Source organism: Hydra vulgaris, chromosome 06 (genome assembly GCF_038396675.1).
Source record: "Hydra vulgaris chromosome 06, alternate assembly HydraT2T_AEP".
In the NCBI taxonomy this organism is placed as follows: domain Eukaryota; kingdom Metazoa; phylum Cnidaria; class Hydrozoa; order Anthoathecata; family Hydridae; genus Hydra; species Hydra vulgaris.
Window position 1 is genome coordinate 51,297,501 of NC_088925.1, and position 17,500 is coordinate 51,315,000.

Here is a 17,500-nt window from a genome sequence, read left to right on the forward strand (position 1 = left end):
TTCAATTTCAAAATCAGGTTGGATGAAGCACAATACGTTTATTGAATGGCTGGAAGAAGTATTTATACCCGAAACTGAGCAAATGGTGGTATTCATATTTTAATATTAATTGGGCATACAACTCACATAGCTTTGGAAGCGGTATTGCTGCGCAAAAAACACAATATAATCTTGATTTGTCTACCAGAGCATTCTTCACATTTATTACAACCATTGAATAGAGGTACCTGTTGTCATATCAAACAAGCTTGGAAAGAAATTCTTACAAAGTATTACAAAGACTCAAAATGTAAGAATTTAGATAAACAAAATTTTCCACCGTCCTCAAATTGCCGAACGAGAGTGGTAAATATTTTACACGCTTGCATGCAATTGCTGGTTTCCAGTACACTGGCTTATTTCCGCTTAATAAAAACAACATAAATCATAAGGCATTAGCAATCACACAATGTTTAATCTACCTTCTTCAACTTTAGCAACCTCCGCAGCACCTACACCATCTTGCTCAGACACAGCTTCATCATCTTCAACAGCCGCCGCAGCACTAACTCCAACTACACACCGATTACCATTTTTCTCAACTACACCAGCTTCAAGTTTTGATAGGTATCAAGCATGTGTTGAGCGTTGCAAAAACAGTATCAAGATAGAGTTGAAGCAGTTTTTTCAAGCCGGAAATTAATCGCATGTTAAGAAATCGAAGCAGTGCAACATGTCAAAACTTGGCAAAAAATGTATTACCAAAGAAAATGTGATCAAGTTTCTTAAACAAAAAGATGAAGAAAAAGCAACAAAGGAAGCCATAAAAGTTGCTAATCTTAACGCAACGCATAGACTCTCTATGCCAAGTACTCAAATGCCTGAGCATGACAATGCTGAGCAACCTCAGCAAAACAATAACAAAGAATAAGTACTAGCAGCCAAACGATTAAAAGTTGCAAAATGTAAAAAGTGTAGAGTACAATTACACACAGAAATGCTGAAATGCGAGAATTCGATGGATACCAAAGAAATATATAGTTGAAACTAGATTTTTATTTCGCAAAAAATGTTAAAACTTTAATATAGTTTCTTAAATTATAAGTTTTTTTAAAAAAAATTAGTAAAAAAAACTTAAAAATTTCAATGTTCAAGTGTGAGTAAAACCAGGTCAAACCGCACAGTTATCAATAAAAATTAAATAACCTTTTTTTTTTTCTTTTTCTTTTTTTTTTATTAGATAGGCAATAAAAAACTACATAAAATAATATAAATATATGTTAAAAAAATAATAATAAAGTTACTAAAAATTTAAATGTAAAGAAAAAATCTTTTTTGCGCTTTTAGGCAACATTCTAATAAAACCACACTTTGATAAATGTGTCGTTTTATTAGAATGTTGCCTAAAACCACAAAAAAAATTTTCTTTACGTTTAATATTTTCAGTAACTTTATTATTATTTTTTTAACATATATTTATATTATCTTATGTAGTTTTTATTACTTATCTAATAAAAAAAAAGAAAAGAAAAAAAAAAAGTTGTTTTATTTTTATTGATAACTGTGCGGTTTGACCTGGTTTTACTCTTTTTTTTGTTGAAAATATTGAGCAAAATCAGCTCATTTAATTTCAATAAATCTAATCTGTAACAGAACTACATTATCTTATCGAAATGAATAAAAGATTAGAAATATAAATAATAAAAAAAACGAATCACATTAAATGAAACAAATTTCAAAAAATTAAAAATTAAAAATATTTCAAGTTTACCTTAAATCAACCTCAACATCCATTTCAACAGGTTCAAGGTCAGGTCTAGAAAAAATAAATTTCAATAAATCTTTTTTGAGTACCAACACAGAAAATAGAACAATTTCCAAATACTTACAACTTTTCTAAAATTTTAAGTTTGCTTTGAGCCTGCGAAGCACGGTTTGCATTAACTCTCCATCTGTCTACATAAGCCTATTTAAAAATATATATAAATTTTAGTATGAAGCTTTTATTTTAATTTTAGTAAGAACACAAGTAGGATGTGACCGGAGCCCCAGCCCCGGCTAAAAATGAGACTTTTTGCAAACCCGGCCCTGACAAAATTATAAGATTTAGCAGAGTTTGATACCCGGGGCTAGAAAAAAAATTTATAATACTATATTTATTATAATTTTATATTTACCTTTTCTATTTATTAAATACTGGCATACATTTATATATTATATGATTTAGGTATCAGCATGTAGAGAGGTAGCAGCTTCAGGATTAAATGGTAAAGGTAGAAGTAAGAAAATTTAAAGAGAGTGCCTTACATATTGTATGAATGAGCTTTAGTTAAGGAAAGAAAATGCTCTAGATTGTTTATATTAGAGAAACAGCGTAAATAAGGAAGGCTTAAGCCTGATGACGATGATAATAATGATGACGATGGCAATGATGATTATGATGATCATAATGATGTTTATATATGCATTTATATACAAAATACAACATGAATTTTGAATTAAAAAAATATTCTTTAGATTGTATAAATGTTTATGCAGCCCTGGTCACAAATCCAACCCCCGCCCTGGCTATAATTTACCAAACCCGACCCTGACCTTGGTCGCTTTCAACCCCGGTAGCTTCTTTAATAAAAGTTGCATTATATATTAATATATTATCTGTCTGCGGATATTATACATATTATACAAATATTTTATTATAAATTTACACATGACAGCTTCACAACTTAACAACAACAACAAAAAACATACTTGTAAATGTTCTCTATATTGTTTTTGAGCTTCATACTCTCGTTGTTGGTTTTTTAGCTTTTCATCTCTTGTTTTCTCAAATTGCTAAAAATCAAAAAAATTTCTTAAAAATATTACATTAATAGTGTTTTTTTTAAAAAAAAAATTCAATATTTATATATTATTTAGTTTTTGGTTTTTATTTATCATTATATTACCGATATTATTTATAATCCTATTTCATTTTATTTATTATTAGGTTATTAAAAATGTTATTAAAAAAAGTAAAATATCTTAAATTAAAAAATGTTTAAGAAAATTTTATATACTTTAGATTTTATAATTTTCTATTTTTATCAAACTAATTTTTGTTTTAAATAAAACATTGGGTTTGAACATGTGAATATAAGATTTTGTCAGGTTTTTTGACAATTTGCTATAGCAACATTAAATATATATTAAAAATAATTTTTTCTTACAGTCATTGTAAACAAAAGAATTTTGATGGTATTTTTGATTTACTTTGTGGTTAAAAAAAGAAAAAAAATTAAATGTGATACTAAAAGGCACAATTTCTAAATGTACAATCAAGATAAAACAGTACTGAGTAAAGTTGTTTAATATCAACTTACCGTATAGTTTCCTTTGTAAGCATGTAATGTTTTTGAGTGCAAATAAACAATATCAGTGGAAACAGCATCTAAGAACATTCTGTCATGAGAGACTACAAGTATAGTGGTTGGCCATGTCTAAAAATAAATTTATTTTGATCGATTTTCAGAAGTATAAAATTCAAGTTAATTTAATACACAAATAAAACGCATATATGATAACACACACAAACACACACACATCCCATTTACCTAAAGTTACAATTTCTAAGCATGGGGTCACTTTTACTTTATTTATATATACATATACATAAAGGGACACCATCCATATGGAAGATAACATTACAAAGTTTTTGAGATCTACAACTTTTGAAAATCTTAATACTCTCTGGCCTAAGAAATATTAATTACACCAATGGAATTTTTCTTAAATGATTTTTAAAATTATTATAAACAATTTTTTAAATTCTTAATAATAATTTGCACCAATGCATATTTTCTCAAGATTCAATAGCTGCAAAAGGTTAATGCATTATTTTATTCTTCTGAGTCAGCTGTTCCTGATTATAACTTTTAAACTCCAAGAAACTTCACTGGGATGGAACTTTTTCTATCCCAGTGAAAAACAACTCCATAAAGAAACAAGAAGGTACATTCAATTTTTTTTATTTTGCTTTAAAAAGAAAACTTTATTTATAATAAAATTAGCAATACTTAGCAGGAATTATGAAATTTTTATAGAACATATTTTTACTCTAATTAAGTTGTATAACACACTTTAGTGAACTCGAACAACTCAAAATGTTAGTGGAAATATAAGATATTTGACTATTTTGAAAAAAATTCTTTTCGGATTGCAGTTTTGGACATATAGTTCGCTTCTCCATTATTTCTATGGTAAAATCATGTCCCTTTGTAACTTTTACTTTCTGGTTTTCTTTTATAACCTACTTCATAGCTTACTCCACCATTTGCATGTGACCTTTAAATTTTGATACCATATAAGGTTCTCCTACTACAGTCAACAGTTTGCTATTTGTCATCTGAGATGTCTATGGTATCAGCAATTTTATGCTTAGTCAAACTTGGATCTTTACAAACAATATCATAGACTTTCAGGTGTTGTTTTTGCATTTTTTAACGCTCACTACAAGGTCACTACATTTAAAAAAAAAAATTCTGTTGCTGATAAACCTTCCAAAAGAAAAAAAGATATTATCACTACACAATATCCAGCTTTTTCCATTGTAATATTTAAAAGAAAAAATTGCTGTCTCATGCTATGAGATTTAAAAAATTTTAGAATAAAATTATTTTGAATACTCACAGATAGCTGTTTTATTTTATAGCCCTCACAGATAGCTGTTTTATTATGCATACACACTTATATATAATAAATTTTAAATCATAACTTTGTTTGAAAGGCTGTTTAGATATCATAAGTATATTACAGCCTGAATCATTTACTGATATAATATTTTTATCTTTGAGTTGTAGGGTGGTTTGTTAATCTTGAGCCCACAATATGCTCAAACATAAACATATTGTGAAAATAAAATAAATATAACTAACGTAATTAAACTGAGTGTAATACACGATTATTCAAGTAGTAATACCTGTTAAAAAAATGTTAGAGAGAAAATAAAAAACAAATAATATATTGCAATAAAACAAATAATTATTAATACAGCGGAAATACTTGTAAATAATCTTCGAGCCACAAAATTGCTTTTATGTCTAACATGTTTGTAGGTTCTAAAAATTATAAAGTAAAATCACCAATAGAACAAAAAATAAAATTTGCTAATTATTACAAATGCATACACATTATGACTCACAATAAGCAAAGCAAATTTAAATTATCTTACCATCAAGTAACAAGAGATCTGGTACAATAAAAATAGCTCTAGCCAATGCAAGTCTCATCCTCCAACCTCCAGAAAATTCTTTAGTTTTCATCTGCTGCATTTCAGTGCTGAAGCCAAGACCATGAAGTATTAGTGATGCTCTATATATAAACATAAAATTATATACACTTTTCAGTACAAATTTTCAAAAAGTTAATTAGACAAAAAGACCAATGCTTAGTTGCCTCCCACCCCCATTCAAGTATTTCAACAAATCAAAGGGCATTGTTGATTAACCACTAATTATGTGTTGGTAAACAGTAGAATTTTAAAATACAGCTTTTAAATCTAATTTTACTAATAAGAAGTGGATAACAAGCTACTTAGTAAGTATGTATAAGTAAATTATACGTATAAAAGTATACATGTATACATACATATATATATATAATAGTATACATGCATACATATTTATATATTAATAATTAAGTAAAATTAATTAAATTTAAAAAAATAAACATTAAAAAAAAACATTTAGTGATAGCTTTTTCCAGTTACATTTTAATGCTATTGCTATTATAAAAAAATATTAAGAGTATTATTTTAGAAACCAGGATTTTTAATAAACAATACTAAGTTGAATTGCACTAGACTTAAATATAATATTTTAAGTAATTATTTTTTATTTTATTTTTATATTTGATGCAGATAATCTGTGGTGCTTGAACTAGACTGAGCAATGAAAGCCCCTAGAGAATTAGGAAACATTTCTATTGAAAAAACTTTTTATAAAGTTTGAATTCACATCTCTAAAATAATAGTAACATATTTAAAAATAATATTTAAAGTAATAATTTTTATCCAAGAACATTTTTTTAAATTGTATATTTTTTAAATCAAATTCCTCTTTTTAAAATCAACTTATTTTATCACTTTTTTTCAAAACTATTTTTATTAATTGCAAAAAAAAAAAAAAAACTGCAAAAGGAAAAACCCAAATTTAACATTACATTTTTTAATTAGCTTTTTACTTGATTTTTGATTGACATTAATAAATTGACATTAATACAAAAAAGAACTTTTTTGTATCTATCTCAAATATTAAATACATAACCAATTTTATCAGACCATATTTTATCAGATTTTACTGTGTTCTTAAATTTAATTGTTAACAAATAATAAATAAAACATAAGACAATCATTTTATATTTAACAAATACTAATTAAAATATTCAACAACCTCGAAGGAGCACGTTCAGCATCGATATCCGACAGCTTTTGATAAATCTATAAAATAAAAAATATAAAAAAATAAAAAATTTGAAAGTACAAAACAATAACTTTTTTTTTCCAAATAAATTCTTAACAAGACTGCAAACCAACCACTAATAAAGTTGGAAATTAACAAAAAGTATAAAAAAGAAAATAGAAAACAAGAAATCAGTTGAAAGAAGACTTAAAAAACTGTGAATTGTTTGAGTCAGGAAAACATGAAGATAGGAGAGAATTTCAAAGCATTGATGGGTTATGGGAAAAACTAGATTGTTTCTCGAACACAAAGAAACAGTTACAGTAAAAGGATGCACTGTTTGGCAGCTTGAGCAAAACTAATTACATTTACATTTAGAGCAATTTTGGACTTACTCTAAATAAAATTTTTTCAGGAGTTCAATCAAAAGTATTTAAATTTTATTAGTGTAACTTGTTTTTAACAAATTTCAGGATTTTTATATTGATATATATTTTATACATTTGCTTTGGCGATATAAGAATGCCTATTTTAAATTAGGCATTTCTTATCGATCATATGATTTTTATAAAGTTTTATAGAATATTATACCGCAAGGTAGGTTTTCAAGGTGGAGTGTTCGAAAAAATAAAATATTTCGAATGCAAATACACGAAAAGTCATATTTGGTGCAAATATTAAAAAAATATGTTTACAAAAAAATAATTTCCAAAAATATTGACATTTTCTAGTGCGCAAGGGTCAAAATACTCTGAAAATGCCTCAGGTAGTTCCCAAGTGATTTGACTTTAAGCACAAAGTAAATCTCAATCTTTTTTAAAAATGTGCTTATAATGGTACTATTTTTTTGTTAGATAGTGTATCCTAGTTTTTTATAATTGTTGTTAAAACTAAAAAGAGATTCTGCAAAAAAAATACTCAAAATAAAATTTTTTTTAACACGGATTTAATAAAAAAACACATAACAATTCTACACTTACATGACTTATATATAATCACATTGTTCGACATCACAATAACAGTTTAATTTTAATTTATTATTTTAGAAAAAGTTTTTAATTTTTTGTAACTTATTTCTTGTTTTGATTAATACTAATATTCAATTTATCTTCTGTATTTTGAAGCATATGCTTAATAATCTATCTGTTATTCTTTTCTTGCTTAATACTTGCATAATGATTTTCTCGGTTTTGGTGTCTGATGCTTTAAAAATTGAACAAAATTTATCCACAGCATTAAGTCTATTTTGTTTTTCTTCCTCATCTCTGTAGCAGTGAACATTTTATTCATCATTTAATAGCTCTTTCAGCATGATAATTTACACAAAATATTTTTTTTTTGCAAAAATTTAGAAAATGATCTTTAATGATAATCAAGTGTGCCAATACCTTGCCTTTAATGATGATTAAGTGGCAAGGTCAGCCTGTTCTGAACTCATTTTTTATCTATTCCAATCACCTCAAACTATACCCAGGAGAATTCATCAAAAAAATGGAGCTAAGCTAAGGGCTATGTTTAGTTCAAATGTTAATACTCTTTCATGTCTTTATTCTGTTTACTTTTTGCTTTAAATTGTGACATAATAAAATTGAAGCAGCAATTTTTTCCTTTTTTTTGAGTGCAATGCCATCATCCAGCAAGGCTAAACGAATCAGAATCGAGTCTAGATACCATTTATGTTTGAATAAAGAATTCAACTTTCTTTTTTCAAACATAATTTCTTTTTCTTTCACTAAGGGAACGCGCAAAAATATATGGATTTTCTCATAGTTTTGTTGCAAAAGTTAGAAACAAACATTGTTTTCATTCTTTCAAAGCACAAAAAGTGTCCAACCATTCTGAAACTCAACAAAAAAGAACAAAAACCCGCGGCAGAAAGTTGTATGACAATTTTATTTCTAAAAATTTCTGTATTATTGAAGACGATGAAATTATATCAAGTACGATCATCAAAAAATTCCTGGTGTTGTTCATTATATTGCCAAATATAGAGGAAAAGCAGATAAGAAATTTAAATACACAAAACATGACAAGTTTGCTAAAAAAGCTTTGATTTGGAAAGCTATTTGCAGTTGTGGCAAAAAATAAGCACCTTATATTTCTCATTCCACACTTTCTGGTCAAATATATGTTAAAGAATGTTTACAAAAACGCCTTTTACCTTTCATTAAATCACACAATAACTGACCTGTGTTCTGGCCTGATTTAGCTTCAATTCATTATTGTAAACTAGCTATGGAATGGTATAAAAAGAATAATGTGAAATTTGTGCCTAAACAGAAAATCCTCCAAACTGCCCAGAATTGAGAGTTATTGAAAAGTACTGGGCTATTATTAAAAGAAAAATGAAAAAAACAAAAAAGCTTTGCAGAAACATTAAAAATATTAAAATATCATTTAAAAAAGCATCAAATAGTTTTGATTCTTATTCTGTGCGCAAGCTTATGGGTACCACTAAAGCAAAAGCTTGAAATTTTATTAGATTCCCACAGGAATAATTAATTTTTTTTTCTAATATTTGATCTTCTTATATTTTTGTATTAAAATTATTACTTGGTTCGAAATAAAAATTGAGGAGTACTTTTTTTTAGTTGTTTTTCTACTTTCACATTTATTTCGTGTACATGCTTTAGTGGTCGTAAGCTTAGTTTTAGTTGTGCAGTCATGTTTTCGCAGTCTTTTTTTTATAATTGCCCACAGATTCTCAAATGGATTGAGATCTGGGGAGTTGCCAGGCCATTAAAGTGTTTTAATATTATTTTTTACCATTAATTTCTTGACTTTTTTGGATGAATGACATATGGCTAAATCCTGCTGCAATATTACATTTCCATTTAGAAATGCATTTAACATCTTTGGAAATAAATGTGTTTGCAGAACCTTAATGTAAGTATCAGAGTTTATCATCCCAGTAACTGGGTAGAGTGCTCCTGGTTCAACAGCAGAGAAACAACCCAAAAACATCTTTATTTCTAAATACTTGGCATATTGTTTAATGTGTCCAGGTCTTATAGGTTCACCATTAGAGCTACAAACAAACTTTGATCACTGGGTTTACACTTCGAAATGTAATTTATCCGAAAATAAAACCTGCAATCAATAAAAAAAACAAATTAACCATTATCAAGTCTGATATTAAAGAAAACAAATTAGTGATTATCAAGTCTCTTCAATTAAGAAAACATTAATCTTCAGTTTTTAAAAATAGTATGACTATTCAAAAATAAAATAACTGTAAATTTAACAACTGCATTTTGTCCTCCATTTTTCTTTAGTCTACTTTTTTTAATCCTTGGCCCAAGAAAGATGCTTCTTCATGGCATCTGTAAGTAATGGTTTTTTAGAAAGTTTTCTGGCAAACCTTTTAACAGCTTTCAACCTCCTCCACACAGTACTTGAGCAGATATAGGATGTCATATGTAGCTAAATCATTCATTAATTGGTAACTTGAACTGAACATAATGTGGCTATTTCCTGTTGAGATTTATCAGATTAATGAAGTAAAGTTAATAATTTTAATCTTTTCTTGGTGTAGCGTTCATCTCTGATCATCTGATTATTTACTTTTTCTTTTAATCACAGTTAAATTAAAGAAAACGTAGAATAAAACAATAACAAAAAAAAAAAAAAAAATGTTTGATGCAATTAATTTGTACAACACTGTAATATAATATATAAACATCTACATCTCAAAACGGTACAAGACAAAATTATATAAAATATTATTTTGATTAAACCGGTACAAAACGAAACAATTTTTATACAATTTTGCAAATAATGGTACAAAACAAAATTTTCTTGTTTCGTGAAAAACACGGTACAAATCGAAACAATAATTTCTTGTTTTGTAAAAACCGGTACGAAACAAAAGAAGGGTTTAACCTTTTCTGAAATAAAATGGTAAAAAACAAGACAAACAAGAAATTTCTTAGTTTTATGAGAAATACTAATATTTTTACGACAGTTAGGGTTAGCATAAAATAAAAAAATAATTTACTTTTATATTGTACCAATTTAGGCAGACACTTTCGACCATTACAAGAAATTAGTTTTATTTAGACTTACTAAATTTGAATTCTCTCTTCTAAATTCATGTTAATATATAATAAATATATTTCACAATAAACTTAAAATTTGACAATAAATTTTTTAGTTTTACAATAAAAAGGAGATTAACTCAATTTTTATATCAATATTTATTTATTAGTTTTTAATCAGAGGTTTATATAAGTATTTAGTAGGTTCTCTCCTTTATATAATAGAATTTGAAATATTTCATTCAAACAAAGATTGCAAACTCTTGATGCGAGTTTATATACATATAAATATACAATTTATATTTAGATAAACTTAAAGTTAACAAATTATTACAGTAAAACCTACCTACAGTTAACAACTTCTTTGTTATCATCTTTTTTTATTGAATTATAATGTCGTATTAACATTTGCAAATTTTCTTAAGTGGGAATCGTGAAATATCTGTTTGGGGTGGGGAATTATGAAATGCTCCGTAAAACCCAATACGAAACAAAACAAATTTATTTAGTTTCGTAAATAACAATACGAAACCATATTTTCGTGTTTCGTAAAAATACGATACAAAACGTTATGTTTTTTTGTTTTGTAAAAACGGCACAAAACGAAAATTATCATTTTGAACCATGTCAAACCGAACTTCCGAGAGGATACGAAAAGACGCAGATGCTTAATAATATATACTAGTGTAAATATATACACTATATATATATATATATATATATATATATATATATATATATATATATATATATATATATATATATATATATATATATATATATATATACATATATATATATATATAAAATAACTTATATACAGACGCATATTTGTAGAAATGGGTTTGTTACATCAATAAAAACCATGAAGGCATGAAACTAGTGACATAATAATTCGTTTGTTGTTTATGCATGCTTTCCAAAGTTTCAATAAACATATAACAAATAATAATAGACAGTAGAATACTGTTAACTTGAACTTTGAAGAGATTTATATTTTGTCAGACTTAACGAATTAAGCAAAGCTCTCCATGTCAGACTTTTGAAAAGTGTCTGACATAAAGGTTACCCCTATAACATTATAAAGTTATGTATTGTAACGTAAACGAGATTTGTTACGTTACGTGCAAAATGTCAGTTATTTTTATGTAACCAAGACATAACACGTTATGTTACAATACATAACACTGTAACGTAACATTATGTGCAAAATGTCCATTATCTTTACGTAACCGAGACGTAACATTGTTACGTAACAATGCCTAACACTGTAATGTAACGTTACATGCAAAATGTTACATAGCAACATTGTAACCTATGGTATCCTTTTAATTATTTTTATATTTTTTTTATATATACAGAGAGAGCAATGTATCTAGAGAAAGATAAAGATGTAAAAAGAGCCATGATTGAGTAACAGATTCATGTCAGAAAGATTAGAGAGTGTGGACAGATATTGCACAGAAAGTGCGAACTACACACTTAATTGGCTTTAGCTAATTAATGTGCATGATATGATAATTATATCATAAGAAAGGTTGACATTTTATATACATTTTTGCTTGTGGCTTTATAAAATCTTGTGAAGTATTACGCTTGCATTATTTACCAAAAAAAAAAAAGTAATGTAACGTAACAAAATCTAGATATGAGACGTAGTTAAAATACATTTCAAATATAGATTTTTTTAAACGTTAAGTTACGTTTCAGTTTACACTTTTCAAAACATGCACCTTTATAAGTTTAAATAAAATAACTGAGACATAACTTTGCAAATTGAAACTTTTTTTTTTTGTGACAAATTAGTTACAAAAAAAAAAAGTAACTAATTAAGACGAATCTATTTTACAATTAAAATAAACAATGATAACTAGCAGTTTTTAAAAAAATATTTTTTAGTTACAAATGTCTCAACAGACGCATTGTTAAATATCGTAACTTATGAGTTACGGTATTTAACAGAATTGTTTTATTAACAATATTATTTATATATTTAATTATTTATGTACTTGATTATCGAAAACTCAATAACACATTTGTCAAAATTTTTGTAACCAAAAATATTTAAAAAAAAAATTAACCCAAGCTTGTGGGTTTTTAAAAAAGACTTCTTAAAGGTAAATACAACTTTTAAAGCTTTAAAAGTAACGTAACCAAAAAGTTAAAAAAAAAAGTACATTAAAAAATTAAAAAACTTATAAGTACTTATTAATAAGTCAGGGTTAGGGTGTGAGGTAATATATTACCTTTAAAAGTATAACCAACAGAGACATAACGTGACGTAAAACATTTTAGAATTGTTTTACCTCGCGTTATGTTTCGGTTAAACGTAAAATTATTTATATTTGTGACGTATTTTAAACGTAATTAATATACGCCACAACTATAAATAATTTTACGTTTTATCACGTCTTTTTTTTTTTTTAAAGGTTATGTTATGTCAATTGAGACATAACATAACATTACAAAAATCTATGTTTAAGACATATTTTAGTTAAGTCTTGAATTTAGATTTAGTTATGTTACATTATGGCATCAATTGGTTACACTTTTAAAAATTAAAAAAAAAAACATTTGAGACATAACGAATTCTGGATCTTCTTGACTCAATGCATGGGTTTTGTTTGAGTCTCTATTTTTATGACTAGGCCTCTCGTTCTATTTACTCCTGAGGGCATAGCTCTAAAACTCAGTTTTATGGTTCTGAGGCCGGCTGGTAGTCAAGTTTCCTGAACTCTGTGGTAGTTCTCGGAGAGACTGATTCCATCGACAGCTGTAAAATATTATAGTACTAACAGTGCCATGTTATGCATGGGTGGTGTCCCTGTTCGTACTTTTAGTGTGCATTGCTGAGGCTACATTTGGAACCCTTAGTTACGGCTTAGGGTTTATTAAAAGCAAGTAGCTATTAAAGCTATTAAAGAGTGTATTGAGTACTCTCTATGCTTTGAGACAAGTTGTTTAACAAATTTAAAAATGACTGAAGTACCAAAAACTATAAAACAAAAAACCATCATCATCATCATCATCAAGTTCTCTAAACCTATCATTAATTATTATTCGTGGTGTCCGAAGTAACTTTTCTTCTGTTGAGTTTTATCTCTAGCAAAGTTCACCAGACCTTGCTCTTTGTGAGACTAATTTGAGTTCAGCTGTCTCACCTTGGGATCTTAGTGTTGATGGTTAACTTCCATTATTTCGTAAAGACTCCAATAGTCACATGCTTGGCCTGGGCATTTAATTCGTACTCACCCATTTGTCGTGAAACTAGGTTTAAATCCACAGACTATTCTTTAATGTGCTTTTGTTTAGCACCACTTCACTCTATCGTCTTTGTTCTATATCGCTCTCCTTCATCTCAAGACTGCACTCTTTTTGATATTATTTCTGATCAAATTGACCAAGCCCTCTCTCTTTATCCATCAGCCAATATCATTGTTGTTGGTGACTTTAATGCTCATCACACTGAATGGCTTGATTCTAGTGTCAGTGACTCTGCAGGCATTAATGCCCACAACTTTTGCCTTTCTCAATCTCTAACTCAAATAGTGAACTTTCCAACTTGCTTTCCATACAATCCAAATCCTTTACCTTCTCAACTTGACTTATATCTTGTTTCTGATCCTAGTCAGTGCTCAGTTTCTCCACATTGACACTTATGTGCTTCCTGCTGAAAAATGTGCTTCTTACATAACTTTTTGGATTCAAGCTGGCATGGAACCTTTCATTCCTCTTGACAATTCCAAGTCGAGCCTAACTCTTCTCAATGGTTTACCTCACATTGTGCTGCTGCAATTTCCATCAGCAAAACAATTCTCCTGAAAACAGACGTTTGCTTACAATTACTAGAAACCATTGCAAAAAGATTTTGTCTAAGGCTAAACCCCGCTATTCTCAGGTCATGAAATCTCGTATTTCATCTCAAAAATTAGGCTCTCATGACTTTAGGAGAATCTTTAACAGTATCAATAACAAGGGCAAATCTGTATCCCACCTCTCTTGTATGGTTCAGATTTTGTTACCTCACCTAAAGACAAAGCTGAATTGTTTGCTAAGAACTTTCCATCAATATTATCTCTTGATGCCACTAGTTGCGTTCTACCTGATATAGCCGACAAACAGGTTGATTCATTGCTTGACATTTGTATCACTCCAGCTTCTGTATCTAAATTGATTTCCTGCTTAGACTCTTCTACAGCTTGTGGTCCGAACAACATAGTCTTGCAGAAGTGTAGTCTTGCAGAAGTGTTCTCTGGAGCTGTTGTTTATACTTTCCGGCATGCTGGAAAGCGGCATCTGTTATCCCTGTTTTCAAAAATTCTGGAGAGCAATCTGACTTGTCTAACTACCGTCCCATTAGTCTTCTTCCTATCATAAGCAAGTTTTTTGAATCTTTAACTAACTAACACTAAATCTCTCATCTTGAATCTAATAACTTACTTTCTGATCATCAATATGGATTTTGATCTTCTCATTCTACAACTGATTTGCTAACAGTAATAACCGATAGGTTTTATTATGCATTAGATAGAGGTGGAGAGGATAAGGCTATCACTCTTGACATTTCTAAAGCTTTTGATAAAGTTTGGCATACTGGTCTTCTCCATAAGCTTTCTTCTTACGGTGTATTAGGTAACATCTTTAAAAGGATCCCAAACCTCTGAGACATGTTGTGTTCATATTAAAGAGAATGATAGAAAAAAATGTTTGGGCTAAATCTTTTTGATTAAAACAAAAGAATAAATGAATACCAAGAAAAACTAACATTTTTATTTTAGTCGATGCTTGCCTTCTCCAATTTATTGTAGGCCTAAAAGTCAGCGTGATATACGCCGCAACCATAAGACTTAATAATTTATTCTAGCGCATTTTATTCCAAAAAGTTTGACTAAACGACGTCATTGACTTTTGCTTGTTAATCGATCTCTTGCACAAACAAAATAAAAACAATGACGTCATGTACTAAAACTCTTAGGAATAAAACGCGCTTGAATAAATTATCTGCAATAAAACAGAGAAGACGAGCTTTAACTAAAATTAAAAAGTTAGTTTTTTTGGGTATTCATTTATTCTTTTGTTTTAATCAAAAAAATTTAGCACAAACATTTTTTACCGTTCTCTTTAATATGAACACATGTCTCGGAGGTTTGGGATTCCTTTAAGATTATTGAATCCTTCCTTTTCAATCATAGCATAAAAATTGTCCTCGAGGTTTGCTGATGATACTCCTATTAATTCTTGTCATGATAAAAAACCAACACTCTCTGCTTGGAGGAGCTAATCTAGGTTGAAAAGGATCTCACTTCTGCTACAGCACATGGCTCCCAGTGGCTGGTGAACTTTAATTCAGATAAAACTCAATTTTTTTCAGCCAATCATTTCCGTAATAATTTAGATCTTCCTATAATTATGAATGGTAATGTACTCATTGAGTCACTTACCCTTCATCTTCTAGGATTAACTCTTACTTTCGATCTTTCTTGGAAATGATATATCAACTCCATTGCAAAATTATCACCTGCTAAGGTTGCATCTCTTTATTGTGCTCGCCACTTGCTCAGGATTCTATTATTTATCTCTATAAATCTCAAACCTGTCCTTGTATGGAATACTGTTGTCATATCTGGGGCGGATCTTCCATGCCCTTTCTCTTTTATACAAGGAGCAAAAATGCATTGTAAACATGGTTGGACCTGCTCTTGCAGCCAACCTCCAAACATCAGATCGCCATGTTGCTTTTTTTCTTTTTTCTACAAATACTATAACAGGCACTGCTCTAAAGAGCTATCATCTCTTGTGCCATCTACTAAATTTTATTCTCGCGTTACTCGTCATTCACTTAAGTCGCATCCTTTTTCTGTGACTATTCCTAAGTGCTCTAAAAACTCTAACTTGTTCAGTTTTTTGGAATTCACTTCCTTTGTCTTGCTTTCCTGATTCATATAATTTGCAATCTTTTAAGTTGTCTGTCAATCGTTATCTTGCTCTATAAACTTCATGTTTTCTTTTCCAGTAACTTCCAACTCCAATAGTGGTTGCTTGCAGCCTTGTTGGAAACAAAGATGTTGAAAAAAAAAAAACAACGGAATTTTATGCAATTCCAAGTAAAAGTCTTAGTTAAGCATAGTTTTTTGTCAAATGGACCCGAATAGACTGTAAGAATTAGCTTATGGTTCGACTAGCCAGGGTACAATTAAGGGATAATATTGATTTAATATGATATATATGAATCAAAATGATATGAATCATGTGAATCTGAATATATAATATCATGGTGAATTTAACTTTCAAATAGAAGAAATAAATGATTGGCTCTTTTGCATTGAGATTTTAAATTTTAATTTATGCATGATGTACTTTTTAACGAATATAACTTCTTTATTTAACATTATGCTAACTCTACTGTTTAATTAAACATATTTTGACAAATAAAAAATTTTTAAATTCAATCTCTCTCTCAAAATGTATATGGGAAATTAGGGAAAAACTCAGAGAAACACCTGAAATAAAGTTTTTAATGAAAAAACTATATTTGTATTTCCTTAAAGAAATTTTTGTTATGGAAAGGCGCCATACAAAAAAAAGGTCCTCAATTTCTAAACTTGGGCGCCACTAAATACGGTCAGCACTGTCAAAAATGGTCTAGAATAGCCCTTGATATATATATACACATACATATATCAAGCCTTGTTTTAAGGTGTTAAGCGTAGAGCGATTTACGTATGCCTTGAGTGATTATTACGTAAGCAGTAAGTGATTTTGGGTAAGCGACTTTTCGTCATTTTTTAACTTTTGAATTATACTATAAGCGGTAAAATAAAAGAAGAAAGTAATTTTAAAAAAAGTCAAATTAACTTTTGACGTTTATGTAAAAATAATTGTTACAAAAGTTTAAATGACAATTATGTTATTTAAATAATAAATTTAAATAACATAATTGTCATTATAAGCGCAATTTTAATAAGCGCTATTTAAATATATTGCATATATTTAAATATATTATATATATATAGGCGCTATTTAAATAAACTTTTTTCATTTTTATTT

The 17,500-nt window shown here is 28.4% G+C and overlaps 1 protein-coding gene across 1 annotated transcript in view; it reads right to left on the reverse strand.

The window, feature by feature from the left end:
- Positions 1-17,500, reverse strand: part of LOC100197305 (ATP-binding cassette sub-family F member 3) — a 65,730-nt gene that overhangs the window by 12,043 nt on the left and 36,187 nt on the right. The window contains exons 8-14 of the mRNA XM_065800415.1: positions 6,408-6,454; positions 5,189-5,328; positions 5,020-5,075; positions 3,342-3,458; positions 2,731-2,814; positions 1,869-1,945; positions 1,751-1,795 (exon numbers count right to left, since the gene is read on the reverse strand). Coding sequence (XP_065656487.1) covers positions 1,751-1,795; positions 1,869-1,945; positions 2,731-2,814; positions 3,342-3,458; positions 5,020-5,075; positions 5,189-5,328; positions 6,408-6,454 — 566 coding nt within the window. The remainder of the gene's footprint in view (positions 1-1,750; positions 1,796-1,868; positions 1,946-2,730; positions 2,815-3,341; positions 3,459-5,019; positions 5,076-5,188; positions 5,329-6,407; positions 6,455-17,500) is intronic.